At 43.3% G+C, this 15,198-nt stretch overlaps 1 protein-coding gene across 1 annotated transcript in view; it reads right to left on the bottom strand.

The window, feature by feature from the left end:
* Positions 1–5,536, bottom strand: part of Srpx (sushi repeat containing protein X-linked) — a 76,664-nt gene extending 71,128 nt beyond the window's left edge. The window contains exons 1-2 of the mRNA XM_052743434.1: positions 5,327–5,536; positions 4,924–5,116 (exon numbers count right to left, since the gene is read on the bottom strand). Coding sequence (XP_052599394.1) covers positions 4,924–5,116; positions 5,327–5,536 — 403 coding nt within the window. The remainder of the gene's footprint in view (positions 1–4,923; positions 5,117–5,326) is intronic.
* Between the last annotated feature and the right edge of the window lie 9,662 nt (positions 5,537–15,198).

The raw sequence follows: 15,198 nt of genomic DNA, 5'->3' as shown, positions 1-15,198 counted from the left end.
AACATGCAGACCAAGTTCCTGTACGGCTCCTCTGTGCCTCCAGAACCCATCACACATTTACACTACAGTGTTGGCCAATGTAGGTAACTGCGCCTAGTTCCCCAGAAGACAGGAAACCACTGAAAAGAAGGAATGCCATACCTTGTTCAGCCCCCTTTTCCAAGCATAGTACCTCTTCATCATTCATGGCCATTTGGTAAAGTAAGTCTTTGGGTAAAGCTCAGATTTCATTAGAGAAGGCAGAAACCAATTCTATTTTAGAGCAGAATTTAAACATCCTGAGAGAGGAGCAGCCCCTTCCAAGGCAAAAGGCCCACTGAAGCTGGCATTTCCGAAAACTAACAGTTAAAGATGGAGAGGCTTGCTGGAATTATCTCCCTACAAACTAGAAACTAGAACGTGAGAGGCAATTATTCATACTGCTATTTTGTAAGAGAATCTTCAACTTAAATGTTAATCATAACTTGGCTGCTACAAACTCCATGCTATGTCAGTTTGGCAACAGTAAACCTCTTGAAGCTCTCTTTGCTTTCAATTACTAGTTTTAGTTGTGTTTACTGAAAGGGGAATTGATTTAGCACATATATATGTGTTTACTAAGGAATCCATTCAACTACTTTGGAAGGATATGGAATGAAGTGGCCAACAAAAATAAATGCAAACTCCAGCTTATGCTTGCACTCAGTCTCTCATCTTACAGAGACAGTTATTGCTTAAACAGAGGGTACTCATGGATTTCAAATGAACCTCTGTGGTCAGCAAGCCATAGTTTCTATGTATCTACATTCATGGTGGCACAAAATCACGCTTACCCATGCACCTTTCTTGCAGATCATCAGAGTTTCAGGGTCCATTAAATTCCATAAGCACAAATATCCATCAGCATCGAATATTCTGCTAAGCATTCTTAGAAATACAGATAAGGGTAAAACACAGTACAAATGTAGCTAGCTTTTAGGGACTCAGAATCTAGAAGAGGAGTGCATAACTTGCAATGCATGGAATGTGTGATAAAGACCACAAAACAGCCACAAGGAGCTGTGCTTTTTAAAGAAAGACGGGAGGCTTCCTTTTCTTTGGTCCAGAAATAATTCCAAGAGCTGGAGTGTATACAACATGCACAAGGCTATGTGTCTCATCCCCATCACTGGGCAGGAAGGAAGGCAGGAAAGAAGGGAGGGAAGAAGGGAGGAAGGGAGGAATGGAGGGAGGGTTGGTCAATTAATTTCATTAAAGTATGGATGTTGTAGATAATGGGGAGAATTTTGAACAGTTGAATGGCTGAGTGGGTCACTCCAAGATGCAGGCAGTGATATCTATAAAGAAAGAAAACTTAACTAAGTTGCTATAGGGACATGTAATGCATATGGACTAAGTTATGGGTAGCCAAGAGTGGACACTTGAGAACTGTGCTGGAACCATCTGCGTATAACGAATAATCTTCCACATGAGAGTAGATGTGGGGAGCTACTGCTCTAAGTGAATAGAGGAATATGGAATACAAATTAGTCCACTTAGGGGCTGGGAAGAGAGCTCAGTCAGTAAAGTGCTTGCCACGTATGAATAAGAATTTGAGTTCAGATCAAAGTATCTACATAGAAAGCCAGGTATGGTGACACACATTTGTAATCACAGCACTAAGAGAAGACACCTAAAACTGACTTCTAGCTTCTACAAGAACACAACACACACACACACACACACACACACACACACACACACACACACACACACACACTCACACACACACTCATACACGCATATGCACTTACCTGTACACATGCACATGTACACACACACAAATAGTTCACTGAAAAGACCAGTATTTGGCTGACAAAAAAATTACAATGAATTAGCTCCAGAGAGACTAACAGTGAGACTGTTACAGTCGACATCTAGAAGGGAAGGGATGAAGGGATGTACTTTGATTATAGTGAAAGGACTGAAGAGGCAGAAAGATCTGAAATTGGTGTCTTAATGATGGTTTCTGGTACCTTGTTCAACTCACAAATCTGTGAAATGAGAAGTGGTAACAATTTACTGTAGGGGAAGTGTTCTCAACAAAGACAATGCCAGATGAAAATGCCCTCCTCTCTCTAGCAGATCCCCTTTTATATTGCAGAGTCATTTTGTCAGTTGATTATATGCTTTAAACACAAATAGAAAGTTCTAGCCAGTTTCTGGTGAGACCTTAATTGTAGGGCTTGAGCCAGGTGCTTGGCTCTTAATACTTATCTCCAAATGTGCTGGTTCCGAAGACTGCTTTGACTGCCATGGGCTGATGTGGCTTTAGGTTTTCCTAACTAATGTAATCAAGGTACTTTTCCTGTTTTCTCCAGAACTAGGAAGACTCACAGGGCCTTTTTCCATGGCCACAGCAATCATTCTCCAACTTCAGCTTTGTTTGCAGGAGGTAGAGTGAACTTCCAAACTCTGAGACACACCGAGGCTTTCAAGAATTCACTTAAGAATAGAAATAATGAAAAGATCCATTCCTTAAAAAGTCCCAAACACAAACATGGGCAGTTTTGCTAGGAGCACTTCATATGCTTTCTGTGGGTTTCTGTAACCACACAGTCTTTGCAAGAGTGCAAAGAATACATCAGAGGCCCGGGAAAGCTGCATCAAATTCATGTTTGGAAGAACTCCAGAGAGCTTCTCTGGGTGGGAATGGGAAAGATTTCCCCTTTCTCTGACAGATTTGCTATAAGAGCTCAGATGGTTACTTAATTAGGGTGCTGACTGGGCCCTAAATTCCTAGCTCCCTCTTTGTGAAGTTCCAGATCCAAATCTTCTTTCACTGGCTCTTCCTGGAGACATGATGTCCACTTACTGAGGGAGCGCCTCTGAGACAACCTTGAAAACCCGTCACCCCACAACTAACAGTGAACTCAGCTGATGTGATTTGCCTCCAGAGGAAACAAGTCTGGAGTATTTCCCTTCCCCAGAGTTTTACAATCTCTGGCTTGGACTGAAATCCCCTCTGTCCATTTCAACAGCCCTAGCAGAGCTCACTTCCCAAGATACTCCTTAGAGATGTGCCAAGATAGGGCTCCAGCTGAATAGTATTCTTGTGGTGTAGAAAGCAAGGGGGTGAGGCATATAGGAAGGCTTGGAGAGAGGAAAAGGAAGGGGGAAATGGTATAGTTATATTATATAAAAAATAATATAAGTAATTTAAAAAAGGAACTATCTAGAAATATGCTAGAAAAAGGGGGGGAGGGAGGGCTCCAGAGAAATGCTTCCTTTGCTTCTGAGAAAAGCCAGCTGGCAGGTTAGGAATCAGCAGAAGTGGTGGCAAAGAGGAACCTGGTGGCTGCCTGCCTGCCTGACTGAGAGAGGAGGGACCTGCAGCCTGTCCAACTAAGCCAAGAAAGCCAAGGGCAAGTCCCAAAACATAAGCAGTAGTAAATGCCTGAACTGGCCAATCTAGGATTCTGTGGGTGTCTGAGGCTTGGCGGCAAGCTATACTATATAAGGGTAGAAGCTGAGAGAAAGGAGGTGGAGGGGGGAGCGGGAGAGAGGAGGAAAAGCATATGAAAGAGAAAGGGGAGTCTGCCTGGTACAGGCTCAACCAAAAGAGGAGGTTCTTTCAGTTAGACTGTCTCTCCTTCCCCTCTAAGCTCCTTTTAACACAATGGTTGTCAAGGAGGTGGGAGTGGGGGCACTAACACCATAAAATGGCATTTCCCTAGCAAGGGAGCTAAAGACTCCTTTGCATTTTGCCCCTAATCAGTTCCTTCAAAACTTTAAACCTGCAAGCATCAGCTCAAAGCACAAATGTTCTTGTCTATTAACTCACATGTCGTTCGTTCGTTCGTTCATTCATTCATTCATTCATTCATTCATTCATTCACTCAGAACATGATTCCCTACGTTTGTCTACCCAGCTCCCTAGCTGGGAACTCCTTATCCTTTTATCTCAATTCCAAGAAATTTCTTCTCGGGCTCCAGATTTTAACTTCCTATAGTGATGTTGAACACATAGGCAAGCATTTGCATACCTTCTAATTCATGTCACCTCTTTTCTATTAACAGAAAGTTAAAACCTCTGCAAAGATTGACGCTTCATTCCAAAGCCACAGGGGTGCATGCCATACATGTAGCCCTGCTCCTCTGAAGCTCTCTGTTAACCTAAGACTTGATTGTGAGGATATTAACTAGAGATTTTTTAAGAGGCATTTTCAAAGAGAATTTTCCCTGCACTGTGAAAACTCAGTAAATACCAGGATCCCCTTAGATGCTGGAGACCACGCCCTCCAGCACAACCCCGAGCCTTTCCCACTTTCCCTGGTGCTAACCAAGAGCATGCCACATGTCACTACTCTCAGCTGGCACTTCTTCCTCAGAGAAGCAAACTTTCTCGGAATTCCGGAGTATGGAGGCGTGGGGGCGGGGGGTGGGGGGGTGGGGGTGGGACGGACACGAGACAAGAAGATGCATGAAGGCTCCTCAGGCTGGTGAGTCTTGGCAGCTCCAGAGGGGGCCAAGATATGGGGCGCCTTCCAAAAGCAAGACGCCAGGCCCAGAGCGTTGACAGCCATCAAAACCGTGAGAGGGCCAAAAAAAAAGAAAAAAAAAAAAAAAAAGCAACGCGGTGTGGTGAGACAGAAGCAAAAGAGCCTGTGACCAAACTTTCTCAAACCCAAGAGGGTTTGGTTTAAATCCCGGAGCCCTGGGAGCAGAAGGTGCTCAGGCTCAGGTTCTGGGCACGGCGTGATCCCATAGCTTCAGATCCCCTTCCATGTACCCAGTCGGGAGCCCCACTCCTCTTGACCCGCTCCCTGGAACTGCCAAAGCTGAGTTCACAGTAAACAAAGGGCGCCCCCACATCTCCCGCTGTTCCGAGCCAGGGGTTTCAGCAGACGGCTCCAAGGTTCCTTGATGCCCCGCTGGGGAGACAGCCCCATCTCTAGGTCCTACCTGGGAAGCCCTGGCTGGGCAGGACGCACAGCAGCAGCAGTAGCAGCAGCGCTTGAGGCAGCAACAGCACGGGGCCCAGTCCCGGGCTCCCCCATGGCCAGCGGGCGCTTCCCTTGCAGGGCAGGCTGCTCAGCGCGCTTAAGGGGCGGGAAGAGGCCCGGAGACCAAGGGGCTGTGTAGTGAGCCAGAGCCGCTAAGACCAGGCTGGAAAACTCCTCCTGGGCCTCCTTCTTTCCCTCCCTCCCGTCTGGGGCCTGGCCTCCCTCCCTCCTCCCTCCCTCCCTCCTCCTCCTCCTCCTCCTCCTCCTCCTCCTCCTCCTCCTCCTCCTCCTCCTCCTCCTCCTCCTCCTCCCCCACTCCTTCTCCCTGGAACACAGAGTGGTTCAGGGTTCCCCCGCCCCACCATTTGCCCACCCCCCTCTTTTTGTTCCATCCCTTCTTTCTGGAAACCGGCTGTTCCTCTCGGAGCCAGAGGTCTCCCAGCGAGAGGCTCTAGAAACTCATTATATCCAAAAGTATCCTTTGCTCCATTTGCACGCCCCTTAGCTCCAACACACAAGCTAGTGCCTCCAGGACCTCGGGGATCCTGGGCCCTTAGAACGAATCCACGCATGCTGAAGGTTGAAGTCCCTGTGTGTCACATAGAAAAAGAGGCAACCTAGAAATTCAGAGTTGCCCTCTGAAGCTGGATGTATTGGCCACGTACGCTGGTTTGACACTCATGACTACACCTGAAGTTCATTATTATTATGCCCACAGGACCAGGAAAAAAAAAAAAAACAACAGCCACTCAAAAATTCGTTATGGAAAGACCCGGATTTGGAACCAAGGTGTGCAGTATATTACACCAGCGCCAAGGCCCATACTACAGGGTTTTATGTTTCTCTTTTGGAAAGGACTGAATCAAGGACTAGGCCTGGTGACTGCCTGCTATGCGGCGGTTTAGAATGAGACTTTAGGGTCAACTGACAGGGAGCACAAGGCACAGGAAGTTCTCTGCCTACCTACAGCCTCACGGATTCAGTGGTAGTTTTCTGCAGCCAGATCTGTCCATCTCCAGAGTGGCGCTCAACCACCGCCAGAACAGCAGGAGCAGCCTAGAGGATCCACCCTGTGGAAAGGCGTGGCTACATTCTGGCTTCAGGATAGGGTTTCTAGGCTGCCCCCAGGGTGGATCTGGTTTCATAGAGGCCTTTGTGGAAGACAAAACGCAGCTAGTTGCCATTGGGATCATAGAGCAATGTGACTAGACAAGAATCATATCCATTACAGAACTAGAACTATCTCCTTCCAGGATGGTCCCTTTGCTAGGCCAAGGTCTCTGGGAGCAACGACCCAGGAGATTTTCTTCTTTTCTTTTCTTTTCCTCTCTCACTCTTCCCATTCTCCTCTCTCTCTCTCTCTCTCTCTCTCTCTCTCTCTCTCCTCTCTCTCTCTCTCTCTCATCTCTCTCTCTCTCTCTCTCTCACTCTCCTCTCTCTCTCCCCTCTTTCTCTCTCCCTCCTCTCGCTCCTCTCACTCCTCTCTCTCCTCTCTCCCCTCTCTCCCTCCCCTCTCACTCCTCTCTCTCCCTCCTCTCTCTCTTCTCTCTCTGTTCTCTCTACTTTCTCTCTCCTATCTCTGTCTCTCCCCTCTCTCCTCCTCTCTCCCCTCTCTCTCCTCAGTCTCTCTCCCCTCTCTCTCCTCTCTCTCTCCTCTTTCTCCCCCTCGTCTCTCTCTCTCTCCTCACTCCTCTCTCTGCTCTCTCTCTCCCCCTCTCTCCTCTCTCTCAACTCTCTCTCCTCTCTCCATCCTCTCTCTCCTCTCTCTTTTCTCCCCTTTCTCTCTCTCCCCCCTCCCTCTCCTCTCTCTCTCCTCTCTGTCTGAATCCTCCTCTCTCTCTCTCTCTCTCTCTCTCTCTCTCTCTCTCTCACTCTCTCTCTCTCTCTCTCTCTCGCAGACTTGAATCAGAAGATTTTAATTTGTTCATTCAAAAGGGCCTTTCCCATTTCTCACTAAAGCCCCAAACCTGGGCTTCCCTATCATCCTCTCCAGTATTTGAGCAAAATTCTTCCTACCTCCTTTGGGTTTTGCCGTTGATGATACTTCCTTCAGTTAATGCTCCAGTTGCAAAATCTGGGAGCGGTGGCCTCCCTAAGATCAGACTCTTCAGAAAGTAGTCATCAGTCCTGTCATAGACTGACCAGAATCCCAAAGGAGCTTCATGAAATCACTATTTCAGATACTAGCCTGGACAATGACGTCAGAATCCTTAGGGACGTGACACAGACTTGAGCTGGTATACCTTTTTACTCTTCCCTGCTCAGTGGCCCTGGTTTTAGAATAGGGTAACCTCGTGATAGGCTTTCTCAAGTTGGGTGCTATTGACATTTGGGGCTAAAGGTTTCTTTCCTGGGAATGGCTTTCTTTGAGCATTAAAGGGTATTTAGTGGTATACTCAGCACCTATACACCAGATATCAGGGGCAGCCCCCAATCCCCAGTTGTGACAACCAACAATTGTCACAAGACATTACCAAATGTCTCACATATCAAAAATTGCTCCCAGTTAAGAACAATTATTCTAGGTCCACAAGCAAGGAGTTATATGCACTCCAAATTCCAAGTCTAAGCTAGCTTTGTCCAGTGGCCTTCCTTTCTGATATGGCCTCTAACGTGAGGTCTCTTTATGAAGACCAGCTTCATTGAGAAGCAGCATCTGGCTCTCTCCTATCACCAGAATCTGTCTTAGCCACAGGAAATGAAATACTAAGTGTTAAGAGTCACCCAGTTTAGCCAAATATGAAGATGCATACCTGTAATTGCAGGAAGATCACAAGTTTGAGGTCAGCATGGACTATGTAGGGAGACCCTGTCTCTCACATTGTTATCCATACCAAATTGTAATTGGATTTTCATTTATTACTTTTGATGCTGCTGCTCTTATTATTATTATTATTTGGATAGATGTAATGAGGGCAGAAAGAAGGTGAGGAAGTAAGTTTATGAAACCATATAACACTATCTTGATAGACAACACAATAGTTAATAGGCCCTGTTTGAGATTTCAAAAATGAACCATACATGAAAAGCCCAAGGATTAATTAGATTAATGAGTTGATTCAATGAAAAAGAGTCACTCAGAGATGGACCCTACATTACTATTAGTGAGTGAGCAAAAGGCATTGTGGTCTTCAACATGAAGCTAGAAGGGCAATAAATAATTTCCAAATATTTGCACATGCAGGAATGTTGAACTGACTTGAAACCTCAAATCATAAAAAGACAAATGGGCCCTGTTTGAGATTTCAAAAATCAACCAGACATGAAAAATCCAAGGATTTTTAGAAATGAAGTGTTTTTCTCCATCAAGCATATAAAGATGTGTGTGTGTGTGTGTGTGTGTGTGTGTGTGTGTGTGTGTATGTGTGTGTGTGTGTGAAGTGTTAGTTTATCAATATGAATAGTAGCAATAGTTTAGTGGTTTCTGTACATATCAATATCCCTGAATAGAATCATTTTATTAATTATGAGTATGTATGTGATTAAATACCATGTGACCTTTAAAAAACGAACAAGATGCCTATGTACTTTTATGAAATGTCCTCAAGATATACTGCATAATGAAATGATAAGGAGTAAAATAATGCTTCTAGTAGGCTGACGTTTGTGGTGTAGAGAAATCAGGGGAACATACTACAGTATGGAGAAGGCAGAGTAGGATCAATTGATGTTATTAAAGAATTCTTTGTACTGTTGAAATGTTTAAGCACGTGATATTTCTTTTTATTATTAGAAAAATAAAGAATGGAAAGTGGATTTTTAAAATACACAGCTGACATGATGGTGTGCACCTAAAATCTCAGCACTCAGGAGACTGAGGCAAGAGGATTATAGGTGTAAGGCCAGCCTGGGCTACATATGAACCCTGTCTAGGTGGGGGAAAGGACCTTCACAGTATTATCAGCAACACTGTAGCTCAAACAGACCCAGCTACAGAACAGAACATTTATACCAAACTGTACCTGGAGGTTTCTTGGTCCCAACTGGCCCCACGGTCCTGCAGTTATTTATAAAATAATCACTCAGAGGCTTATGTTAATTCCAAACTGTATGGCCTATGGGCTCAGGCTTCTCAATAGCTAACTCTTACAACTCAACTCAGCCCATTTCCATCCATCTATATGTTGCCACGTGGCCGTGGCCTCACTGGTCTGCTGGCATCTTCTTGCTCCTTGGGCAGCTGCTCATGTCTCTCGACTCCACCCTTCTTCTCTCTGTATCTCTGCTTGGATTTCCCACCTGGCTGTAAGCTTTCTTGCCATAGGCCAAAATAGCTTTATTTATTATCCAATGAGAGCCACACATATTCACAGCATACAGAAAGACATCCCACAGCACCAAACTCAAACTCAAATCACAACAAATGAGGTTTAGCCGTGGGCTATATTCATGTAAGGTTTTTTTTTTTTTATCATGTTCTTCATTATCCTGGATTCATAGATGTGGACTGGTCCTCTGAAGACATAATTTTGGCATGAGATAGGGGCCATCACCTTACAGGCCTGGATAATGTCCTCCCAGATGTTTCGAGTTAGAACTCTATGTTGTTTCTTACTTATCCAATGTTCATAAATCCAGGAGGCCAGGGCTGAAAATGGAAGAGTTATTATGTCAGCACAATGGCACATTCCCTGAATTTGAGAGATGGAGGCAGGAAGACTTTCAAGTTGCAGGCCAGACTGAGCCACATAGAGGAACACTGTCAAGAAAAGAGGAGAAAAAGAAGTGAAGGGAAAGGAAAGAAGGAGCATTAGAGTGACACCATTCACAATTACCTTTAGTGATTTGCTAGCAAAAATGTAGCTTCCCATATCTGCTGGTCAAGAGATTATAGTTCCAAAGGGATCAACACAAATTCCATTTAGTGGAAGTTGAGAATATTGCCTGGCCACTCTAGGTACAGCATAGCATTGGATTAACAAACAGGAAAGACTGTTGCTGTCTGGATGGGGTGTTTAAGGCTACCAGAGGTATATTAGATTGCAATTATCACACAATAAGTGTATAACACAGCATGCCTGGAATATAGGAAATTCTCAATGGTGTCTCTTAATAGTCCCATGTGATATATTAAAATCAATAGAAAATTGTAATTCAACTCAGGTAAGACTGCTAACATTCCCAGAGCTTTCAGGAACAATGTTTTGTGCCTATCCATCAAAGAAAAACAATGAACAGTTGAGGTACTTGCTGAAAACAGAAAGAGTAGGAATAAGGGGCTATGGGGAGAAAGCACTTACTGACATCATCTGTGAGCGAGCACATGAGCATTGTAGAAATGAGACATATTATACTTGTCTTTCTTCCTTATTTTAATGCAGACAGCTTTACATACACAGTAGCCAGATACTTTTATTTTCTTCCAATTTTCATCACCTTATTAACTAGCACAAAATAAAGTCTTAAGAAGTTTATTTAAGACATCACAACTTCAATATGCAATGGACAAGATATCAAAGGAAAAGTGTGAGTCAGCTTGGAAAAAAATGAGTATGACTCAAAGATAAAAATGAACTTTGTAATCTCTTTTGGGGAAAGAGAACTTTTCTCAGTTGTATAAGGGATAATTGTGTCAGGCAGCAGAAGGCGTTAATATTATCTTTATTCAGAGATTTAAATATATGTTTAGGAGACGTCAATGGCCTCCAGGTTGACTAGGAGTGAACTTTAACGGTTTTCTAATGTATCAACTTGCCTAAGCTGAGGTACATTTCCCAGAATTCATTGTCTGGGTTTTTTCCAGTTAGGATCAGCCGCAGGGGAGATGTTCAGGGATTTTGAAACTGTTAGAGAAGCACTGGACATTCTGAAACACGCATGCTCTGTTTGCTCACCTCATTGGTGTGAAATAACAACCGGGCCTGCCTTTCCCAGAGAGATTCTCCTTCAGTGTCTCAGACTCCCAGGCCATACTGTGCATTTATCTCTAGACAAAATACAATCCCACTTCTGCTATATGTTCTCACCACTAAGGCCAGAAATGAGAAATAACATGTTTTCCAGTTCTTCCTCGTGGGGTTCCAATTTATCCTTGCTGGTTCTGGCCTGTTCTTGATCTCCTCCACTTGATGTTGTCTTTCCTCCCCTACTGTTTGTCTTATGATCTTCAAGCTCCAGCAATGAACAGATTCAGAGACAATGGACATACATTGGCCTGCTCAGGCAGCTCTCACCGCTCCGTGAAGCAGGTGCCTTTAACACATCCATATTAGACTGACTTCATATACCTCTTACTGATTTTGCTTTTCTGGTCGGTCTTGTACTGAGGCCGTTGAGGAGCCAGCATGGAGGAAAAAAATGCATTTCATTTTAAACACGTCAAGATTACAATGCAAGCGGACCAATCATGCGGGGGCTATCTAGAAATAAGGCCAATTGAAATTCAGGAGATGAGCGGGGAAAGGCTGTACATTTGAAATGTTTGCTCGAAAGGTCACAGCTGTCCTCATCACAGTGCACATGATCTGACTTTTGAAAATGTTGGGAAAAAGATAGGGGAAATAAAGGATAGCCAAACAGGGAAGGTATGGTGAGTACTAACTTCTGCATCTCAATGGTGGTGGGACATCCGAATCTCATATCAGTTTGGCTCCAGATATGACCTGAAGAAATATGTACAAGGGAACATGATGGCACAAAGGACATATGGGAGTATGGTCCAGGGCCAGGAAGGACAAAAGAAAAATGGAACAAAGTGAAGAAATGTAGGCTAAATGCTTTCTTGATTAAGGGTTGAGCACCGTAACTTCAAAGACTTCATTCAACCTAGGTTGTAGTTTGGTTTATAGCATAATTACTCCTCTTTCTTATCAGAATAGCAGTGAAGTAGGAGGTCAGGACACTTCAGAGGCAGAAATAGCTTAATATGAAAATGAGGAAATAATCCATTTGTGCCCCTGAGGCTATGAATTTGAATTATGCATACAGACTTTTCTCAGAGGTACGTCTCAACACGAATATCATTATATTGATTTGCATCTCCCCAGACACAGATACACAAACACCATTTCTAGGTCTATGGGATTGGCTCTGTGTCTACAGAAGCAGTAGACGAGAGGCAGTTGAAGGGACACAGCCTTCTGCAGGAAGGCAGCTCCACCATCTTCAGTTGGCAGCCCGAACTGCCTGCTCTTCCTAAGCTTTGCTAATTCTGGTGATGCTTTCTTTCATCCATCCCTGGGGGCTTAGCACTTTAGAATGGTGATTCATTCAGAAAGGATCTGCAGGAAGTAACAGCCTTATGACATAGTTGAATTCAAAGAAAGATGATTTGGAGGAGATGGAAAGTTCTGATGTCTCTTTGTGTAATCAATCCAAAAATCAGCATCAGTGCTGGGTCTTATGCTAGCAAATTAGTTCAAGAATATCTTAAAGGGCTTCCAGCTGCAGCGGCAGGCAGCATACATCACCATTTTACTCCATCCTTCTTGCTGCCTCTGTATGCATGCTTTCCAGGCTGCCACTCGCACTTTTGTCCATGGCCTTTCTCCTCCTTTCCCTAAAGACTTTCCTTGGATGTGAAATATCTCTGACTCATTGGGGGGTCCTCAGGGAAGACAGATGACACACAGAAATACTGCTGTTTGGCCAGAGTTCCGAGGGCTGAAGCCAACTACACAACCGAAGCCAAGTTTAAAAACAATGAGTTAATAGTCCTTCCTGGCTTTGTATCATGTTGTTAATGATAACTAATCAAATGCTTCATTTTAGCCAAATCTTGTGGGACGTTTTGTTCCAAGCATTTTCCAAGGATCAGTCTTTCTCTGATCCGAGTAAATAGCCAAGCAAAGTTGATGCATGGAGAGGTTACATGATTTGCACAAGAGTTGAACACACTGAAGCCAAATAAAGATTTTGAGCTATCGCTGTTGGCATGCTGTAGAATATTTTTCATATAGTTGCCTAAAGCTTCCATAATTTGCTCTATATCCAACCTCTGCCCAGGGCTATTGTGGATCCAAATTACATTTGTCTGAATCACATAAGATACATGCAGTTCCCCATTTTCCTCATGTTCCCTTGTTTAAAAAGGAATACACCATGATAACTTTAGGGCATATGATCTAGTACTGTGAAATCCAGTGTTCAGTATATCTTATTCTCAATGGGTTCTATTACGTGACAACCTCATTGCTCAGTTTATCTTCAGCTACACCAGAAGCAGTCTAAACTCCCTGTTTCTGTTCTGAAAGGCTGTCTCTAGGACATGACATGGCTATTGCTTTCTTGATCTCTCAGCAGCTGTGAATACCTGCACAAAATTCAGTCCATTAGCATATCCTCATGGTGGGGAAGGGGACTCACAAGGTCTTGTTTCTCCCTAAGGATCTACAAGCAGCTAAACAGTTGCCAAGGAAGGAAGAGATTTTTTTTTTCCAGTGGTACAGCCACTCCTAAATTTCCTAGGCCCCTGCAAACAACTCCTCATCCACGTTCTTTTAAATAATCTTAATTAAACTCATTGGCTCACCAAGCTGGACTTGAGCGGAATTGTTTCTTTGGTCTGTCATTAGTACCTGGTCTGGGATGAATACAAATCTGTTCATTCCCTCAGGAAAAGTTGGCACAATAACTTCCAGCATCATACTTCTAAGCTATGACCTGCACATTGTTGACCCCAGTAGACATAGTTTAATCATTACTCTTATGCACCCCTTGAGAGCATTCACCGCGGATAACAACTTACCACTTCTAATAATATGACCATCTTATATTATTTATTCTCAACATTCTTTCTGGCAACTCATCATTCTCTGGAAAAGCATCAAAGGTATTGCACAAGAAAGACTGTCTGTATTCTCTTTACATCATCTTATCCTCACTTGTGCCATTAATTACCAGCTAGGCACCATGCATTCATAAATATGTATAGTTAGGCTCTCACCTGTGTTCTTGGTTCTACTGATTATATTCATTTTGATTATTTAAGCTTGCCTCCAACTCCACATATACTGAACCTCAACATTTCAAATCTACCTTTTTCTGTGTCTCTGTGGCTGGCACCACAATCCACCCTTGACTCCTGCCTTCCACCACATCCCGTTCAACCCATCTGTAAGTCCCATTTATTTTTCTTCCTTACAGTGCTTGAATCTAGCTGTGTCTCTCCAGCTTCTTTGCAACTCATTTAGCCAATGCTAGCTCCAGTCATGACTCACCTAAAGTGCCATTCATGATTCTCTGCATCTCTTCCTGTTCTTTTTGCAACCTCATTATACACTCCACTCGGTGTAATCAGAGCCACCTGCCCACTTAAAACTCTTAAAACTCTAGTATGTTTACGGATTAAAGAACAAAACTCTGAACATGGACAAGAAAGTGGTTTAATCTGGACTCTCTGTACCTACTATACAACACCAACTTGCCTCACCCATCCTTTCCATCTCTATACTGTACCTTCTTTCTGTCCTGTGGGCTGTTCTGTTCTGTCTCAGGTCTTTACATATATTTTGTCCGTTTGTTTTTTCCTATTCCTTTTTCTGCATAACCTCTCCTTATTTTCTCCTTATTAGTCTTCTTCAGAAAACTTCCCCTGATCCTAGCAGATCATTCTAATATGCCATATGCTGTGTATTTTCCAAAATGGCCGCAGCCATCACTAGAGCTCCTCATGCTATTCTTACTGTGTGATATTGCCACTCTTCTTATATGTGGGAATAAGGAAACACTCAAGATTACCTTAACTCCAATCACTGTTCCACTGCAGAGGCATGAAAAGCTATGGGTAAAAATTGTCCAATAAGCCAAGGCGACCTATAGTTAAGAAATGATCAGTGTTGATTAAATTTTGAATTATCTCATACACAGCACTAGATAACCAAAATCCCTGCTTTGTAGCATGAATCTATATGTACAAACTATTTGGACCCATCATAGAATTTGTTTCTTTCCATTTTCCAATGGGCTAAATTGTTTGGGTGCAAATGGAGACAATGTCCCATGTGTTCATCATTGTCATGTACTTAGAATCAGTTAAGAGAACATGGTAGGTACTCAAAACTATTTTACTTACTTATTTAGTTACTAATTCTATTATTTGTATAAGTTCTGAAAATTATTCCATGGGAAAGCTTGAAATAACAATTCAAATACATCTAGTTATGTAGTTCTTAATATGTGTTTAAGATGACATTTATCACAAAAATGTTAATGACACAAAAGCATAGTGTATAATGATCTAATGTTCATTCACCAAACATTTGTTGGTCATGTGCAAAAGCAGTTTGAGAATAAC

The sequence above is a fragment of the Peromyscus californicus genome, unplaced genomic scaffold (assembly GCF_007827085.1).
Source record: "Peromyscus californicus insignis strain IS unplaced genomic scaffold, ASM782708v3 Scaffold_10__1_contigs__length_136768540, whole genome shotgun sequence".
NCBI classification, from domain to species: domain Eukaryota; kingdom Metazoa; phylum Chordata; class Mammalia; order Rodentia; family Cricetidae; genus Peromyscus; species Peromyscus californicus.
The sequence above is the reverse complement of the archived record's forward strand: the minus strand, read 5'-3'. Positions and strand labels throughout refer to the sequence as shown.